At 48.3% G+C, this 19,720-nt stretch overlaps 1 protein-coding gene across 1 annotated transcript in view; it reads right to left on the bottom strand.

Annotated features, from left to right (window-relative positions):
• The window catches only part of col7a1 (collagen, type VII, alpha 1), a 418,430-nt gene that overhangs the window by 250,205 nt on the left and 148,505 nt on the right, over nt 1-19,720 (bottom strand). Inside the window, exons 13-17 of the mRNA XM_086000010.1 lie at nt 18,647-18,763; nt 14,105-14,257; nt 11,077-11,208; nt 7,151-7,294; nt 112-234 (exon numbers count right to left, since the gene is read on the bottom strand). Coding sequence (XP_085856136.1) covers nt 112-234; nt 7,151-7,294; nt 11,077-11,208; nt 14,105-14,257; nt 18,647-18,763 — 669 coding nt within the window. The remainder of the gene's footprint in view (nt 1-111; nt 235-7,150; nt 7,295-11,076; nt 11,209-14,104; nt 14,258-18,646; nt 18,764-19,720) is intronic.

The raw sequence follows: 19,720 nt of genomic DNA, 5'->3' as shown, positions 1-19,720 counted from the left end.
AAGCAACAAGTTGCATTCGCACGGTTCCTTTGAACAACATTCCCGAGGCACTTGGCAGAGGCAGGGGGTTGCGGGCAGAGTTTGAAACAGTTTAAAGAGCAGGGCACCTACCGTCAGCACGCTTCCAGGTGACCTTGTATGCCGTAGCTTGGGGCAGCCCCCTCCACGTTACTCGGATGAGGTTATTCAGTGTCTCCAGAGCCCGGAGTTCCCTCACATGCCCAACAGTTGTATCTTAAATTACGGCCGAGTGGAGAAAAAAAAAAGAAAGATATTTCAAGGATTCGTTTAATGAGCAGGTATGATCTTTAACTAGAATGGTTCCAGGACTTTAGTTATATTTTGGTAGGAAGAATGAGGAGAGACAATACAAGCTAAATGTTAAATTTCAAAGGGGGTGTAAGGAGAGAGAGACCTGGGGGTGTTTGTGCCCAAATCTTTGAAGGTCATAGAGTCATAGGGGTCGATTTTCCCGAACCTGTCGGGAAGAAGGCGGGACTTCCCCTTTCGGGTTTTTGACCCGCCTACTTTGACGTCCGGCCAATCCACGCGATTTTCCCTTGATTGACCTTGTTGAGCCCACCCAGCGGGCTCAGCAGGCCAATCAAGGGCCACCCGGCAACAGGTGACGTCACAGACTGAAATTTCATCTGTCAAGAGTTCTTGACAGATGAAATATCAGTGTTTCACAGCTGTTTGAAGCTGTCAAACACTGACAGTCTGAGTTCTAACATGAGTCCTTCTGCACAGACTCCGTTAGAACTCTCAGCAGCACTCAAAGCTGAAGGCTGTCACTTTTCACAGATCGCAGCCGTTCAGCTTTAAGTGCCGGCTGAGTGATGAGCTCCCGATGGCTACAGGAAGAAAGGCTGTTAAGGTAAGTACAGGTAAGTAAAAGTTCTTTACACACTTCAGACACACCAAACACACTTACCTTTGCACTCATGCACCCATCACTCACCTGAGCACTGACATCGCGACCCCTCCAACACCTTCAACCCGACGGCCCGCCTGCTCTAACCTGGCGTGGTTTGAAGCCGTCGGGAATCCCACTCGAAACCCCTCAAAATAGGGATTAGGCTAAAAACTGCCTGTTAACTACCTGTTAACAGGCAGTTAATTGGCAGTAATCCCTTCCCGCCTGGTTTCGGCGGGTCCCAGTGTGGGGCGGGTACCCGCCGCCCCTGAAACTTGCGTGGGGCGGGGTTTTGGGCGGGATGGTGTCGGGACCCCCAAATTCGGGATTCCCCCCACACGCCTGAAACCCCGCCTGACGGCTCCAGGAAAATCGACCCCATAGAGTTATACAGCACAGAAAGAGGCCCTTCGGCCCATTGTGTCCGCGCCGGCCATCAAGCCCTGTCTATTCTAATCCCATTTTCCAGCACTTGGTCCGTAGCCTTGTATGCTATGGCGTTTCAAGTGCTCATCTAAATGCTTCTTGAATGTTGTGAGGGTTCCTGCCTCGACCACCCTTTCAGGCAGTGAGTTCCAGATTCCAACCACCCTCTGGGTGAAAAAGTTTTTCCTCAAATCAAATGAAGGTGGCAGGACAGGTTAACAAGCAGTTAATAAAGCATATTTATAAATAGAAGCACAGAGTAGGAAGGCCAGGAAGTTATGCTAAGCCTGTATAAAACACTAGTTCGATCCCAGCTGCAGTATTGTATCCAGTTCTGGGCACCACACTTTAGGAAGGATGTGAAGGCTTTGGAGAGGGTGCAGATGAGATTTACTAGAATGGTTCCAGGGATGAGGGATTACAGTTACGTGGAGAGACTGGAGAAGCTGGGGTTGTTCTCCTTGGAGCAGAGAAGGCTAAGAGGAGATTTGATAGAGGTGTTCAAAATCATGAAGGGGTTTTGATAAGAATAAATAAGGAGAAACGGTCTCCACTGGCGGGAGGGTCGGTAACCGGAGGACGCAGATTTAAGATAACTGGCAAAAGAACTGGAGGGCAGATGAGGAGAAATTCTGTTACGCAGCGAGTTGTTGTGATCTAGAATGCGCTGCCTGAAAGGGTGCTGGGAGCAGGTTCAATAGTAACTTTCAAAAGGGAATTGAAGGGGGTAAATCTGCAGGGCTACGGGGAAAGAGCAGGGGGTAGTGGGACTAATTGGAGAGCTCTTTCAAAGAGCCGGCACAGGCACGATGGGCTGAATGGCCTCCTTCTGTGCTGTAAGATTCTATAATTAACCCACGGTCACGATAATTATTGTGGACTCCCTGTTATAGTCACTCTTAAGCAATGGACGGTGCCTTCTTAAAAAAAAAAAAATCGAGGATGTCTGATAAATACATAAATATCACAGCATTATTAATCCTCAATATTAATTGTGTGCAAGCTTCATTGTAAAATATTCCACTTCCGTCATAAGCAGTGTAATAAGTAATCAGCACTTTGCAATATTTAAATCTTAGCCTATTTAATCACAGGCGCCGGTGCCCGTGGAACTGTACTGTACCCCAGCAAGATTCAACACCTGGAGGTGAAGAGCAGAGAGAACGGATTTAACCTGCTGCTTAATCATTGTCTGCAAGGTTAGTGGTTTGGATTTTATGAAGAAGAATTGCAAACAGAATGTTAACTCAGCTCTTTTCTTTCAGACTGCCAGTATTCAGTATTTCGGTGATTTCGTGCCGGCTGAAGTTTCTGCCGTCAGAGAGAGCGCGACCATGTGAACCGCTCACTGAGGGCCTCTGTGGGTGCGTCAGGATTAAAGTAACAGTTAAACTTTGACACTTAACCGGGGCGGCCCTCAATCCGATAGCACGCGTTAACGGGCGCAATGCGTCCAGTGTGCTGGACTCGGGCGGCAGAAGATAGAGGCCCAAGGACCGTCCTAACTACGTCCCGGAGCCTCACTGGAATAAATCCAGCGAGTTGCGAGCAGCGTTCCCTGTAATGTGCAAGGCTGCGCACTGCTCCAGGCTTGCCGGCATTTCAATGTAAAAACCGCGCATGCGCGGTACAATGAATGGCCCACATAACCCCTTAAAGGGGCCACGCAGGGCCAAAAAAGATGACAGGGAACGCAGGTTGCAGTTACCAATCGGACAACACGCCGCAACTTGCCTGTCAAATTTTGGCTGGCCCCGGACATCGTGGAGGTAAATCTGACCGGGTGGTGGGGGGAGGCAAACAAGAGGGGGGCGAGCGCGGGAAGGAACTGGCGCGCGGTATTAACGTGTAGGCGGGAGTGGAGCAGGTGTACTCTTCCTGGCCCTGCTTTAAGACAAGTTAAAAACAAACGTACCCGCTGGTTTCTCAGGCAGCCCCACCCCCCTCCCCTGCGGTCCCTTTCAGGACCGCTGGTTAGGCCGCTACAGAGCCTGGAAACACCAGTCGGAGTTTGTGCAGCACCGCGTGAGCTCAGACTGGTCTTAAAGAATTTCCAGAAAATGGGCACGGGGCCCCCAATATTGGAATGAGGCCTGAGCTCACTTCAGGCGGGTGCCAGGGTCGCCTAATAAAAAAAAGGCCCAGACGAACTCATGGCCCCTGTGAAAATGGCGGAGCGATTTAGGCCTCGTGTTCCCATTAGGTCCTTCCCACAGCTGAGTTTCTTCTTGGTGTCCTCATATTGACGGGTGTTTTCCCCCACATAGAAACACAGAAACTAGAAGCAGGAGTAGGCCATTCGGCCCCTCAAGCCTGCTCCACCATTCAATGAGATCATGGCTGATCATCCAAATTCAGTACCCTGTCCCTGCTTTCTCCCCATATCCCTTGATCTCTTTAGCCGTAAGAAATATATCCAACTCCTTCTTGAATATATTTAATGAATTGGCCTCTACTGCCTTCTGTGGTAGAGAATTCCACAGGTTCACCACTCTCTGGGTGAAGAAATTCCTCCTCATCTCAGTCCTAAATGGCTTACCCCTTATCCTTAGACTGTGACCCCTGGTTCTGGACTCCCCCGCCATCGGGAACATCCTTCCAGCATCTAGTCTATCTAGTCCTGTTAGAATTTTATAAGTTTCAATGAGATCCCCTCTCATTCTTCTAAACTCCAGCGAATATAAGCCCAATCGACCCAATCTCTCCTCATACGTCATTCCTGCCATCCCAGGTATCAGCCTGGTGAATCTTCGCTGCACTCCCTCCATGGCAAGAACATCCTTCCTCAGATAAGGCACGCATCATGTGGTTGAATTGTTCTGACCACTCAAATCTCCCTGTCACTTGTGAGGTGAGTTTAGTCAGCTCTTAGCTGAACACAGAGATGACAGTGAAGTTCCAGGTTTGAGGAAGAAGGGCAGAGAACGTAACATAAGAATTAGGAGCAGGAGTCGGCCATTCGGCCCCTCGAGCCTGCTCCCCCATTCAATAAGATCATGGCTGATCTTCGACCTCAACTCCACCTCCCTGCACTATCCCTATGTCAATTGATTCTCTTAATAACCAAAAATCTATCGATCTCTATCTTGAATATACTCAACGACTGAGCCTCCACAGCCCTCTGGGGTAGAGAATTCCAAAGATTCATAAACTTTTCAGTGAAAAGATTTCTCCTCATCTCAGTCCTAAAAGGACGATCCCTTATCCTGAGACTGTGACCTCTGGTTCTAGACTCGCCAGCCAGGGGAAACATCCTCCCTGCATCTACCCTGTCAAGCCCTGTAAGAATTTTGTATGTTTCAATGAGATCACCTCTCATTCTTCTAAATTCTAGGGAATATACATAGATACATAGAAGATAGGAGCAGGAGTAGGCCATTCGGCCCCTCGAGCCTGCTCCACCATTCAATGAGATCATGGCTGATCATCCAAATTCAGTACCCGGTCCCTGCTTTCTCCCCATACCCCTTGATCCCTTTAGCCTTAAGAAATATATCCAACTCCTTCTTGAATATATTTAATGTATTAGCCTCCACTGCCTTCTGTGGTAGAGAATGCCACAGGTTCACCACTCTCTGGGTGAAGAAATTCCTCCTCATTTCTGTCCTAAATGGCCTACCCCTTATCCTTAGACTGTGACCCCTGGTTCTGGACTCCCCGACCATCGGGAACATCCTTCCTGCATCTAGTCTGTCTAATCCTGTCAGAATTTTATAAGTTTCAATGAGATCCCCTCTCATTCTTCTAAACTGCAGCGAGTATAAGCCCAATCAACCCAATCTCTCCTCATATGTCATTCCTGCCATCCCAGGTATCAGCCTGGTGAATCTTCGCTGCACTCCCTCCATGGCAAGAACATCCTTCCTCAGATAAGGCGACCAAAACTGCACACAATACTCAAGGTGTGGTCTCACCAAGGCCCTGTACAATTGCAGCAAGACATCCTTGTTCCTGTACTCGAACCCTCTTGCTACGAAGGCCAACATACCATTTGCCTTCTTAACCACCTGCTGCACCTGCATGCTTACCTTCAGCGACTGGTGCACAAGGACACCCAGGTCTCGTTGCACTTCCCCTTCTCCCAATCTATTGCCATTCAGATAATAATCTGCCTTCCTGTTTTTGACACCAAAGTGGATAACCTCGCATTTATCCACGTTATATTGCATCTGCCATGCTTCTGCCCAATCACCCAACCTGTCCAAATCATAATGGAGTTTCTCGGCATCCTCCTCACAGCACACACGCCCACCCAGCTTTGTGTCGTCTGCAAACTTGGAGATATTACATCTAGTTCCCTCGTCTAGATCATTAATATACATTGTGAATAGCTGGGGTCCTAGGACCGATCCCTGCGGTACCCCACTAGTCACTGCCTGTATAGGCCTAGTCTACTCAATCTCTCCTCATAGGACAATCCCCCCATCCCAGGAACCAGTCTGGTGAACCTTTGTTGCACTCCCTCTAAGACAATGAGACCAAAACTGTACACAGTACTCCAGGTATGGTCTCACCAAGGCCCTGTATAATTGCAGTAAGACTTCTTTCCTCCTTTACTCCAATCGTTTTGTAATAAAGGCTAACATACATTTGCTTTCCTAATTGCTTTATGTACCTGCATGGTGGCAGATTGGATAGACATGGTGAAACACTGCCCGTTCTGGATAGACGTGACAAGCCATTGCCTGCTTCAAGTGGGCCTCATGTCAGATGACAACAGGCCACCACTATGCCAGGCATGAAGAAACATGGACTTCCTGACTGAGGAGAGATTATTGGGAGAGGTTAATGTCCTTGACGTGTTGAATATTTATTGGGTTTTATTGCAAAACATCAAGGAGGTACTTCAAACAACTTGGCAAATACTGCTCAGTTCCTGCAATTTCCTGTTTACTTCACACATCCTCAGACATACCACTCACTTTATTAACATCTGTAGGATGAAAAGCTGAGGGAACCATGCCAGGATTCAAAGCCAAGGCCTCCAGCTCCCCAATTCAACCGACTGAGCAGCCTAACTTTACTCCTGACCGAAGGACCATGTGTCAATTCTAGTTACCTAACTATGACAAGATAGGGAAATACAAACAAACCAACTTTGCCAGTTACAGTGGAGCCAACAAACATACTCACTGAGTTACACCATCCAGGACAAAGCAGCCCACTTGATCTACATCCCAACCACCACCTTAAACATTCACTCCCTCCACCACCGGCGTACCATGGCTGCGGTGTGTACCATCTACAAGATGCACTGCAGCAACTCGCCAAGGCTTCTTCAGCAGCATCTCCCACACTCGCGACCTCTTCCACCTAGAAGGACAAGGGCAGCAGGCGCATGGGAACACCACCACCTCCAAGCTCCCCTCCAAGTCACACACCATCCTGACTTGGAAATATCATCATCGCCGAGTCCAAATCCTGGAACTCCCTCCCGAACAGCACTGTGGGAGTACTTTCACCACACGGACTGCAGTGGTTCAAGAAGGCGGCCCGCCACCACCTTCTCAAGGGCAATTAGGGATGGCCAATAAATGCCGGCCTTGCCAGCGACGCCCACATCCAGAGAGTGAATTTAAAAAAATTGTCAAGTTCAGTCAAGCCCACGAGGTTACGCATCAGAGACAAGAAGTTCCTGCTTTCGCACAAGGAATCTTAAATTTAAACACAATGAGCATGCAGGGAGGAGGAAGAGCCTGTAGGAAATTGTATTTGCTGCTTGGCAGAGGGAAGAGCGTTTAGGATGGTGTCCTTGCGAAGTAGGAAGAGCAAGTTCAGAGTTAGCACACTGCTAGTATCATCTCTTACCTGCTCTAACAATGATGCTCACAGAACTTCCTTCTCTGCTTCCGGAAAGCGGTGACACTTTGATGAAGTACGTTGCCCCTTGTTGTACACGGTCAATGTCGAATGAAGTTATATCATGTGACACAACTCTGATAATCTCATAACCTGAACAGAAAAAGAAGGAGTTATAGATGCGGTGTTCCCAGATATCTTTGACCTTGAATGCAGCGAGTTGCTGAGGTCCAGTTGCAGGATGTCAACTGACCTCTTCATGTGTGAACCTGGAGTAGGGAATGATTGTCAGCAGGCTATTCAGCTACATGGGGAACACCACAGCCGCCAAGTCCAATCCTCTCCTAAACCCAACGTGCTTTCCAGCAAGGTTACATAACCTTTAGTAACAAGTCCAACAGGTGGTCAATGGCTATCAGCCTGCCCATGGCTGTTGTGTTGCTTGGATTGGAAAAGAGTTGGAGATGGTGTACCTAGGGGTCAATGCCGGATCCACGCTATTTGTAGATGATTTGGACGGGTATAGGGGAAAACAACCTTAAAATCTCTTCATGAGTGGAGAAGATTGACAGGAGATTTGATAGAGGTGTTCAAAATCATGAGGGGTCTAGGCAGAGTAGATAGAGAGAAACTGTTCCCATTGGTGGAAGGGTTGAGAACCAGAGGACACAGATTTAAGGTGATTGGCAAAAGAACCAAAGACAACATGAGGAAAAACTTTTTTACGCAGCGACTGATTAGGATTTGGAATGCACTGCCTGAAAGGGTGGTGGAGGCAGATTCAATTGTGGCTTTCAAAAGGGAATGGGCTAAGTACCTGAAGGAAAAAAAATTGCAGGGCTATGGGGAAAGGGCGGGGGAGTGGGACTAGCTGAAGTGCTCTTGCAGAGAGCCGGCGCGGGCTCGACGGGCCGAATGGCCTCCTTCTGTGCTGTAACCATTCTATGATTCTATGAAACAAACAATGTGGAGGACTGTAAAAGACTTCAGCAAGGCATGGACGGGCAAGTGGAATGGGCAGACAGGTGGCAGATGCAATTTAATGTGGATAAGTGTGAGGTGAGAAATCTTGGGAGAAAAAAGGATTGGGAGCATCCACTCAATGGAAAGACACTGAAGGGTGTGGATGAGCAGAGAGACCTTCACACAGAGAGTTGTTGGAATATGGAGTACTTTGCCACAGAGAGTGGTTGAGGCAGTGACCTTTGCACGTTTTAAGGAAAAATTAGATAAATATTTGTAGCAGGGGAAGATAAAGGACTATGGAGAGAGCTTGGGATTAATTTTGGATCACTCTAGCAAAGAACTGGAACAGATATGATGGGCCAAAGGGCCTCATTCTGTGCTGCAAACTTTTTAGGTTTTGTATCTGACACTTGATGTAATGTATTAGTGTATGGGGTCGAGAGAGGTGGTGCAGAGATAGAGCTAGGTACCATCGAGGTACATGTGGAAGCTCACCTCGTGGCTTTGGATGATGTCAACAAGGGGCTGCATGTGGATGATGAGGGTGGGGGAGGCGGGTGGGGGGAAAAGGTGGGGCCAAGGGTGGATCCCAGGGAGACTTGAAGCCCACGGCCAGGCAGGTTTCGAACAGAAAATATTTGACATGCGGCGACCTCTCAGATTTGTGGCTGAGTCGCACTGATAATCTCAAACCTTGTAGTTAGAAACATAGAAGATAGGAGCAGGAGTAGGCCATTCGGCCCCTCGAGCCTCTTCTGCCATTTAATGAGATCATGGCTGATCATCCAAATTCAGTACTCTTTCCCTGCCTTCTCCCCATATCCCTTGATCCCTTTAGCCTAAAGAAATATATCTAACTCCTTCTTGAATATATTTAACGAACTGGCCTCAACTGCCTTGTGTGGTAGAGAATACCACAGGTTCACTACTCTCTGGGTGAAGAAATTCCTCCTCATCTCTGTCCTAAATGGCTTACCCCTTATCCTTAGACTGTGACCCCTGGTTCTGGACTCCCCCGCCATCGGGAACATCCTTCCTGCATCTAGTCTGTCTAGTCCTGTTAGAATTTTATAAGTTTCAATGAGATCCCCTCTCATTCTTCTAAACTCCAGCAAATATAAGCCTAATCGACCCAATCCCTCCTCATACATCATTTCTGCCACCCCAGGTATCAGTCTGGTGAATCTTCGCTGCACTCTCTCCATGGCAAGAACTTCCTTCCTCAGATAAGGCGACCAAAACTGCACACAATACTCAAGGTGTGGTCTCACCAAGGCCCTGTACAACTGCAGTAAGACATCCTTGCTCCTGTACTTGAATCCTCTCGCTACGAAGGCCAACATACCATTTGCCTTCTTAACCGCCTGCTACACCTGCATGCTTACCTTCAGCGACTGGTGCACAAGGACACCCAGGTCTCGTTGCACTTCCCCTTTTCCCAATCTATTGCCGTTCAGATAATAATCTGTCTTTCTGTTTTTGCCACTGAAGTGGATAACCTCGCAGTTATCCACATTATACTGCATCTGCCATGCATCTGCCCAATCACCCAACCCGCGTTGGTAAGCTCATGCATTCTGCAGGCTTCATTACACTGCACGCTGTTCTGTCTAATCTACCAAGATTATCTTGTCTGCTCTACCAATTTTTAAAAAATATTCGTTCACGGGACGTGGGCGTCGCTGGCAAGGCCGGCATTTATTGCCCATCCCTAATTGCCCTCGAGAAGGTGGAGGTGAGCCATAGTAGTCTGTGTGGTAAATGTACACCCGCAGTGCTGTTATACTGCTCTGTAGCGGTTTGGTACAACCGAGTGTCTTGCCGAGCCATTTCAGAGGGCAGTTAAGAGTCAACCACATTGCTGTGGGTCTGGAGTCACATATAGGCCCAGACCGGGTAAGGATGGCAGATAAGAACATAAGAAATAGGAGCAGGAGTGGGCCATTCAATAAGATCATAGCTGATCTTCTACCTCAACTCCACTTTCCCGCACTAGCCCCACATCCCTTGATTCCCTTAATAGCCAAAAATCTATCGATCTCGGTCTTGAATATACTCAATGACTGAGCCTCCACAGCCCTCTGGGGTAGAGAATTCCAAAGATTCACCATCCTCTGAGTGAAGAAATTTCTCCTCATCTCAGTCCTAAATGGCCAACCCCTTATTCTGAGACTGTGACCCCTGGTTCTAGACTCCCCAGCCAGGGGAAACATCCTCCCTGCATCTACCCTGTCAAGCCCTGTAAGAATTTTGTATGTTTCAATGAGATCACCTCTCATTCTTCTAAACTCTAGTGAATATAGGCCTAGTCTACTCAATCTGTCCTCGTAGGACAATCCCCCCATCCCAGGAACCAGTCTGGTGAACCTTCGTTGCACTCCCTCTACGGCAAGTATAATCTTCCTAAGTAGGGAGACCAAAATTGTACACCATACTCCAGGTGTGGTCTCACCAGGGCCCTATATAATTGCAGTAAGATGTCTTTATACTCAAATCCTCTTGTAATAAGGGCTAACATACCATTTGCTTTCCTAATTGCTTGCTGTACCTGCATGTTAACTTTCAGTGATTCGTGTACAAGGACATTAGTGAACCAAATGGGGTTTTTACAACAATCCGGTAGTTATATGGTCACCATTACTGAAACTAGCTTCTTATTCCAGAATTATTTAATTAACGCTGCCGTGGTGGGATTTGAACTCACGTCTCTGGATCATGAGTCCAGGCCTCTGGATTACTAGCCCAGTAACATAACCACAATGTTACCGTACCCTTAAGTATACTATTATTATTATTTTGATATCATTTTTATTTTAAATTATTTTGTCCACTCTACCAATATTACTTTGTCTGCTCCGGCAATATTATGCTGTCTGTTGTACCAATGTTATTGTGTCTGCTCTACCAGTATTATTTTCTGTACCACAGCAATGCTTCTCTTTATTTCCCGGCCAGCCTCTATAACATACCTTTATGATTTTTCCAGACAATTTTATATGCTGTCGCTCCAGGCACTCCCGTCCAGCTGATCCGAATCCGGTTGCCTGTTGTTTCTACAGTTTTCAGATTGGTGATGGTGCCCAGCAGGATTTCCTTTTCCACTAATCACAGAATAAAAAGATGATGAAAATAAAAAAATTTACCAGTTTCTCCCCCACTTTCTCACAAGAGTTCTCACCTCCATATAATCATCTCAATGACGGCCTGATCTATCTACTGGATGCCAATCTCGCAGCAGATGTGTTCTGTACTGGATGTGGACTGAACGTTGATCCAGATGGGTCTGAAGGCATGTGGGAATGGGCAGTGGAAACACAACAGACTGCCAACTGAGGGCAGCAGGAAGTCTGTGCGACACATGGGGGGCGATTTTAACCCGACTCGCTCAGCAGAAACCCTGGCGGGTGAGGCAGTTAAAATCGCCCCGGGCTCTAACCTGTCCGAAAGCCGCCATGATCGCAACGCCTGCAATTTTAACCTGCTCTCCTGAGCAGGCGGCAAGGACAGGCGGCCGGAGCCAACGGGGTCCTTCTTTACATCTGCGTGTTGCGGCCCGATGACATCATTGAGACCCGACTGTAATTTTAACTCAGGCCTGAGTGGGGAACCTGCCTGGAGTTAAAAATCGGGGCCTGTCCTGTGATCTCCACCACCAGCCTCAAAGTTTGTAACATGTAATGACACCTGCAACGGAGCAACTATCAGGCCCAGTCATTCCAATGCATGTTCCGTCCCCCACAAAACAATATCAACTTTCTCTTGCTTTTCCTCTCGGCTGCAAAACTAGTCTGAACGAATAAATAAATGAAACCTAGCACACTTGGGATTGGTGGTCTTGTGTCCACAGAAACAGGACATTCGGCCAACCAGCTTATGCTCCCCTCTATTTACTTCATCTCACCCGATCAAAATATCCTTCTATTCCTTTCTTCCTCGTGTACTTATCTAGATTTCCCTTAAATACATCTATACTATTCGCCTCAACCACTCCCTGTGGTAGCGAGTTCCACATTCTCACCACTCTCTGGGTAAAGAAGTTCCTCCTGAATTCCTTATTGGATTTATTTTAGTTTCGGTGTTAATGCGCTCAAGATCATGAAACACTCACTCCTGTTGTTATATATCGCTAATGTTTGTTGGGTGAGGGTAGCCTTTCACAATAATAAGGACGAGGTTGGAAGATCTGCGGCCAAAAGAGCACAGTATTCCACATCCTTTCATCAGGGATCCAATATCTAACGGTTTTGCCAACAGTTTAGAGGCTACAAGCTCCACAACTCCCCTTGTAACTCCTGTCATCATATCCCCCTACCCCAAACCCAAGACATAACCCATTCCTTACTGGACCTGGTCCACAGTAAAGGCTTCTCCCCCTTCCCCGCCACCCTCTACAAGTGACTTGCAAGGAGATGTTTTGTTTTGGGTAATTCTTGGCATCATGCAAGATGCTCCTATACCCCATTTATACCCTCGAGTTTCAGCGTGGCACCAGGGATAGGTTCAAAGTGTGAAGGTGGCACGCAACACCGCCTGGTGAGGTGCTTTCCCTCCTTGCTTCTGGAGACACAGGGCTGGGTTTTGATGCTGGAGGCGGGTAGGAGGCGGGACTACAACTTTCGGGGTTGTAGTCCCGCCTCCATCGAGTTCTAGTCAAGCCATGCGATTTTGACTTGATTGACCTTGTTGAGCCCGCCCAGTGGGCTCAGCAGGCCAATTAAGGGCCACCCGGCAACAGGTGACGTCACAGATTGACATTTCATCTGTCAAGACCTTTTGACAGATGAAATATCAACGTTTCACAGCTGTTTGAAGCTGTCAAACACTGACAATCTGTATTCTAAGTTAATTCCTTCCTCTCAGGATGATTTAGAGACCTCCACGGAACAGAAAGCAGAGGCTGCAGATTTTGACAGCTCGCAGCCATTCTGCTTTCTGTGCTGGTGAGATGAGGGACTCCCGAGACCTGAAGGAAGGAAAGCTGTAAAGGTAAGTAAAGGTTAATAGAACTCCTTTAAACACTTTACACAGACCAAGCACACTTACCTCTGCACTCATACACCCATCACTCACCTGAACACCGAACATCTCGAACCCTCCAAGCCCTTCAGCCCGACTCGCTAACTTTGGCGTGGTTTGGAGCCGTCGGGAATCCCACATTTCAACAATGAAAATAGGGATTAGGCTAAAAACTGCCTGTTAAATACCTGTTAACAGGCAGTTAATTGGCACTAATCCCCTTCCCACCTCGGGGAGGCGGGTCCCAATGCGGGGCGGGTACCCGCCTCCTTTGAAACTGGCATGGAGGCGGGTTGGGGCGGGATGGGTTCGTGCCCCCCGATTTCGGGATTTTAAACCCCCCCGCACGCCTCCAATCCCGACTCCACGGCCCAATGAAAATCCTGCCCAAAGTGTTGCAGATGGTAGATTTAAGCGGTCAGCCCTGGCAGCGCCACCGATCGCTGGTCGCCACTCTTCCTAGTCAAGGGGTTAGTTGAGGTCGCAGGACACCTCCCTGACCCAGGAGGGCGTTGTTCACATTACTGGGCTGTAGGGACCTCCTCTGACGGACACTCGCAAGCATGACTTGGAAGCAACTTCGTGCAAGTACCCATTGTGGCCGATCCCACACTCCCAACAAAGTCCAGCGCTTGCACGGAGCGCGTGGTGGGAGATAGAAGGCCGGCAGCCCACTATTTTTCCGGTGGTTATCGTTACTCACTGGCGACGCGCGCCCTGCTCCTCGCTGGGAGCGCGGGATCGGCCTTAGTCGCGTCAGTGCTCTGAAGTCTAAACCCAAAGTGTTACCGGGGCCAATCCAGAGCGCGGGCAGCCAGCTCACACCGCAGAAACACGCGGGCAAGCGAGCGCGGATGTTGGGGTTGACGCGGGCCACTCGGGGTCAGAAGGTCAGCTATCACCAAGGGGCATCTGTGCGAAGGTGTTCGAATCCCACACGATTTCCCCGCGTTTATAAGTGTTTCTGTGTTCCGGACGCACCTGTCTTTGACATGGTGGCTGGGGTAGCAACCTCCCTGCCGTTGTACAGAGTGTAGAGAGTTATGGCATATTCAGTGCCAGGAGATAGGCTGGTAATGTCATAGTTGTTGGAAGTGGCGGAGAGCACAGCTCTTTGTGATTGCGTCGGGTCCACTGCGAGAAACAAAAAGAAGTCAAATTTACAGGCACGGGTTGACAAATGGAGTTACAAGCCAACATTTCAGAAGCAGATCCCGCACTTCACATTATCTTTCCTCGGTGAATTTTGAGCTCATCGTGGTGAGGGATGTTCGTGTTGGGGACTAAGATACTTTCCCATTTCAGTCCCGGTGTCAGCATCAAGCACACCAGGGCAGAGCTCACTGACCATTTCTTTTTAATTCATTCACAGGATGTGGCCAGCATTTATTGCCCATCCCTAGTTGCCCTTGAGAAGGTGGTTGACATGAATCAGTTATTCATGAAAGAAAGACTTATGAAATAATACTGAGCGGCCTACGGGTGGCACTGTCCAGGGAGAGTATAAATACTCGGGCACGGGCCCAGCTTGCGCAGGACATTCTTAACAGGAACTAGTGAAGGACACAACTAGACCTCCATGTTGTAAAACAGCTGATTAAAGCTTTGTTTAACGCTTAGACCAAGTGCCTAGTAGTTTCCTTACGTCAGTGGTGGTGAGCCGCCTTCTTGAACCGCTGCAGTCCGTGTGGTGAAGGTGATCCCACAGTGCTGTTAGGGAGGGAGTTCCAGGATTTTGGACTCAGCGACAATGAAGGAACGGCCGATATATTTCCAAGTCGGGCTGGTGTGTGACTAGGAGGGGAAGTTGGAGGTGATGGTGTTCCCATGCGCCTGCTGCCCTTGTCCTTCTAGGTGGCAGAGGGCATGGATTTTAGGAGGTGCTGCCCTAATAAGCACCTCAGCCCCAAACGCACGAAGTTCCCCTTACTGCACAAAGGTGCTATTTCAACTATTACCCACACCAGCCAGCAGCTGGTCTCCCTGTGCGAGAATGCCAATTGGTGACAGTTTTGTCCACAAGCAGTTGAATGATACCAGGGTGTTGGTTCATATTTACAACAAGACAGAATCATTTCCATTTAGTAATCCTATATTATGCAGCAAAATAAATTGAGCTCTACACAGGTAATGGTAAAGGGGAGTGGTTGGTGCAGTGGATTAGGCACTGGCCTTCCACTCTCGGCCATTAAGACCACCCAGACTAATTGGATGAAATGATGCCTTTCATCCTGTTAGACTGGGCTGGAACTAATCCTAAACCTCAAAGATGAAGATTCTTTTCTTATTTTCTTTTGATCTCAGGGATGTGGGAATTCCTGCATTTATTGCCCACTCCTGGTTGCTCTGAATCATTGTTCGGTCGTCGCACTCTTGTCCGAGTTGAAAGGTCATAGATTCAAGGCCTATTCCAAAGACATGAGCGCCACTCCAGGGCAGTGCTGAGGGAGTGCCGCACTGTCGGAGGTGCCATCTTTCGGATGAGACGTCAAACCGAGGCCCCACCTTCCCTCTCAGGTGGACGTCAAAAGATCCCCCGGCCGCTATTGGAAGAAGAGCAGGGAGGCCGTCCCGCTCGACATTTATTCCTCAATCGACACCCTGAGAAACAGGGTCAATGATCTCATTGTGAAATAACAACAGAAAATGCTGGAAAACACTCAGCAGGCCAGGCAGCATCTGTGGAGAGAGAAACAGCGTTAACGCTTCAGGTCTGTGACCCTTTGTCAGAACTGGAAAAAGCTCAGGGGAGGCTCGAGGAACAGCACCTTATCTTTCGATTCGGCACTTTACAACCTTCTGGACTCAATACTGAGTTCAACAATTTCGGATCATGACCTTTGCTCCCATTTTTTCGGACAGCAGGTGCTGGTAATGATTCTGCTGTTGCCATTTACACCTCCTCTAGACCCAACTTTTGTTTCTGTACTTGTCCCATTTGTTATGTCTGACATTGGTGATAGATACTGGATTGCCTTGGCCTGAGCACATGGAGTTTGATAGTGCTGTTATCAGTGTATTGTGTATAGGTATTCGATTGCTTTTGCCTGAGAGTGTGTGTGTGGATCAGCCATTAAAAAGCAACATGAACTGAGCTCTGCTTACGTCCTCTGGATTATCTTTGCAAACGCAACACCATTATCACCCCCTTTTGCTTCGCACCATCATCCCTTTTGTCTCTTAATCTCTCCTGCCTTCCACCCTATCACAGACCTTCCCTTTTGTTCTTTCCTCCCCTCCCCCCTTTCCCTGCCCCCTACACTTGCTTAAAAACCTGTTCCATCTCCAGCTTTTTCCAGTTCTCACGAAGGGTTATCGACCTGAAACGTTAACTCTGTTTCTCTCTCCACGGATGCTGCCTGGCCTGCCGAGTGTCGCCAGCATTTTCTGTTGTTATTTCAGATTTCCAGCATCCGCAGTGTTGTGCTTTTGTATCAATGATCTCATTGCTGTCTGTGGGAGCTTGCTGTGCACAAATTGGCTGCTGTGTCTGACTACATTACAGCGGTGGCTGCAAAGCACTTTGGGGCGGCCTGAGAATGCGAAAGATGCTAGGTAAATGCAAATTCACTCATTAGAGGGCATTAAGAGTCAAGCCTGAATCAAGTGCTGCTCAGGCCAGGTAGGGGCCGCAGGTTCCCTTTCCTGAAGGACATGAATGAACCATGGGTTTTTCCAACAACCCAGCAGATTTCTGGCAGCAGTCCACAAATCACCAGGTTTATTGGATTCAATTTCACAACTTGCCATGGCGGGATGAGAACTCATTGACATGAATCAGTCATTCATGAAAGAAAGACTTATGAAATAATACTGAGCGGCCTGCGGGTGGCGCTGTCCAGGGAGAGTATAAATACTCGGGCATGGGCCCAGCTTGCGCAGGACATTCTTAACAGGAACTAGTGAAGGACACAACTAGACCTCCATGTTGTAAAACAGTTGATAAAAGCTTTGTTTAACGCTTAGACCAAGTGCCTAGTAGTTTTCTTACCTCAATATTACCCGTCCACTACCGCAACCGTGGCAAGTCTAACCCACTGCACCATTCGGGTTACTCTACGTTGTCTTGGCAAAGCTGGATTCCTTTTGCTGCATGTTATAGGATTACAACAACAACAACGTGCATTTATATAGCACCTTTAACGTAGCAAAACGTCCCAAGGTGCTTCACAGGAGCGATGATCAGACAAAGTTTGACCACATAAGCAGATATAAGGACAGGGCTTGGTCACAGAGAAAGAAACAAGAAAGACTTCCATTTCTACAGCGCCTTTCACGACCACCGGACGTCTCAAAGTGCTTTACAGCCAATGAAGTACTTTTGGAGTGTAATTACCGTTGTGAAGAGGTAGAATTTAAAGGAGGAGAGAGAGGTAGCGAGGCGGAGAGGTTTGGGGAGTGAATTCCAGAGCTCGGGGCCCGGGCAGCTGAAGGCACGGCCGCCAATGGTGAAGCGATTATAATCGGGGGATGCGCAAGTGGACCAGAATTGGAGGACTGCAGAGATCTCGGAGGGTTGTGGGGCTGGAGGAGGTTACAGAGCTAGGAAAGGTGCGAGGCCATGGAGGGATTTGAAAACAAGGATGAGAATTTTAAAAATTTAGGCGTTTCCGGACAGGCAAACAACATAGGTCAGCGATGAGCGGGTGGGGGGTTAAAAATGTAAAAAATGGGCAACCCACCCACTTCCAGCTTTAACGGAGATGGGTCAGGGGTCGGGGGCCGGGCGACCAATCTGCTCTCAGGAGGCGGGTCCAGTGACTAAAATATTTTAAGGAGGCTGCCTGCCTGCCTCCATTTTAACGTAACTTGTATTTTTAGCAGCTGCCGGTCGGGTTTCCCGGGCCTCACGAAGGCCGTCAGATGAAGGGAGGCGTGAAGGGCCGGATCCATCAGGTAAACACTGACATGAATCAGTCATTCATTAAAGAAAGACTTATGAAATAATACTGAGCGACCTACGGGTGGCGCTGTCCAGGGAGAGTATAAATACTCGGGCACGGGCCCAGCTTGCACAGGACATTCTTAACAGGAACTAGTGAAGGACACAACTAGACCTCCATGTTGAAAAACAGTTGATTAAAGCTTTGTTTAACGCTTACATCAAACACCTTTACAGCACTGCTTGTGGGCCAGGAGGAGCGGGAGCATTTCCACCCCGACCCAACAAGCAAACCTGTAAACCGCCCCCACCTTCCACCCCAATCTGTCTGACCTCCTCCCGATGACTTACCCCGTCGACAACTGCCGATTACTAACTGATGACAGAGACCCGGCTGTGGTCTGGAGCCACAGGCCCGCCCGACAGCCAGCCAGACAGACAGTCATCAATCCATCCATCAATCAATCAATCAATTAATCAGGCTGGCTGGCTACGGCCAAGAAACAGAGAATTAAAAAAAAATCAGCTCCTACCGTTAAATACGGACTTCCCGAAAACCCATACAAGCTAAATCTCCCCCCGCCTCCCGCAGCCTTCCCGCCTCCCTGTTATTATCCGATCCATAGTTTGAGAGGTTTTACCGGTGGCTTTCCTCCACTCGATCCTGTAGCCGCTGGCATCGCGCTGGAGGTTCCATGTCACACGGATCGCAGTCGGACCAATCGCGAGCATCCTTAAAATCAGGCCACCTGCCACAGCTCACGGAGAACAAAAGAAACTGTTAGGGCTGGGTCCAGTAAAACGTGGTAAAATCTGAATAACATTCGCTCCACCCTAATACACAAGCTTCAAAACGGTTAAGTTACGAGGAGCGATTACTCGAATTAGGGTTGTATTCCCTAGAATTTAGACGGTTAAGGGGTGATCTGATTAAAGTTTTCAGGATATTAAGGGGAACAGATAGGGTAGATAGAGAGAAACTATTTCCGCTGGTTGGGGATTCTAGGACTAGGGGGCATAGTCTAAAAATTAGAGCCAGACCTTTCAGGAGTGAAATGAGGAAACACTTCAACACACAAAGGGCAGTAGAAGTTTGGAACTCTCTTCCACAAACGGCAGTAGATGCTGGGTCAATAGTTAATTTTAAATCGGAGATTGATAGCTTTGTGTTAACTAAAGGTATTGAGGGATATGGGCCAAAGGCGGGTAAATGGAGTTAGGCCACAGATCAGCCATGATCTCATTGAATGGCGGAACAGGCTCGAGGGGCCGAATGGCCCACTCCTGCTCCTAATTTTTATGTTCTTAACTCTATCCCATTCACTTGTATTTTTGTATAAAATCCCAATGGATCAAACCCCACCCCTTTCCCATTCACCTCCACGTTACAGACTTCCACTGTCACATGCCCACCCCGTGCAGTCGCAGTCACCATTACTCTTTACGGCGGGTACGTGGTTATTGTTGGGGCGCTCGCCGCCTGTCTTTGTTCAGACTGAATTCCTAAGCCAGTGGTGGAGATGGGGTTTGTGATTTCTGCACTGATTTTTTAATCTGCAAGTTATTGGGCTCCAGGCAGACCACACCTTTTGGCAAAGCAGATATCCGTTCATCAGGGTTCATGTGCAACAACAGCACAAAGATTAAAACAAACAATTGTTGCTGTTTACTTTGAAAGGAAATTGAAGAGCTCGAGTAGCATTTCGATGAATTGG

The sequence above is a fragment of the Somniosus microcephalus genome, chromosome 11 (genome assembly GCF_052327205.1).
Source record: "Somniosus microcephalus isolate GS21.2 chromosome 11, FLI_Smic_1.0, whole genome shotgun sequence".
NCBI lineage: Eukaryota > Metazoa > Chordata > Chondrichthyes > Squaliformes > Somniosidae > Somniosus > Somniosus microcephalus.
The sequence above is the reverse complement of the archived record's forward strand: the minus strand, read 5'-3'. Positions and strand labels throughout refer to the sequence as shown.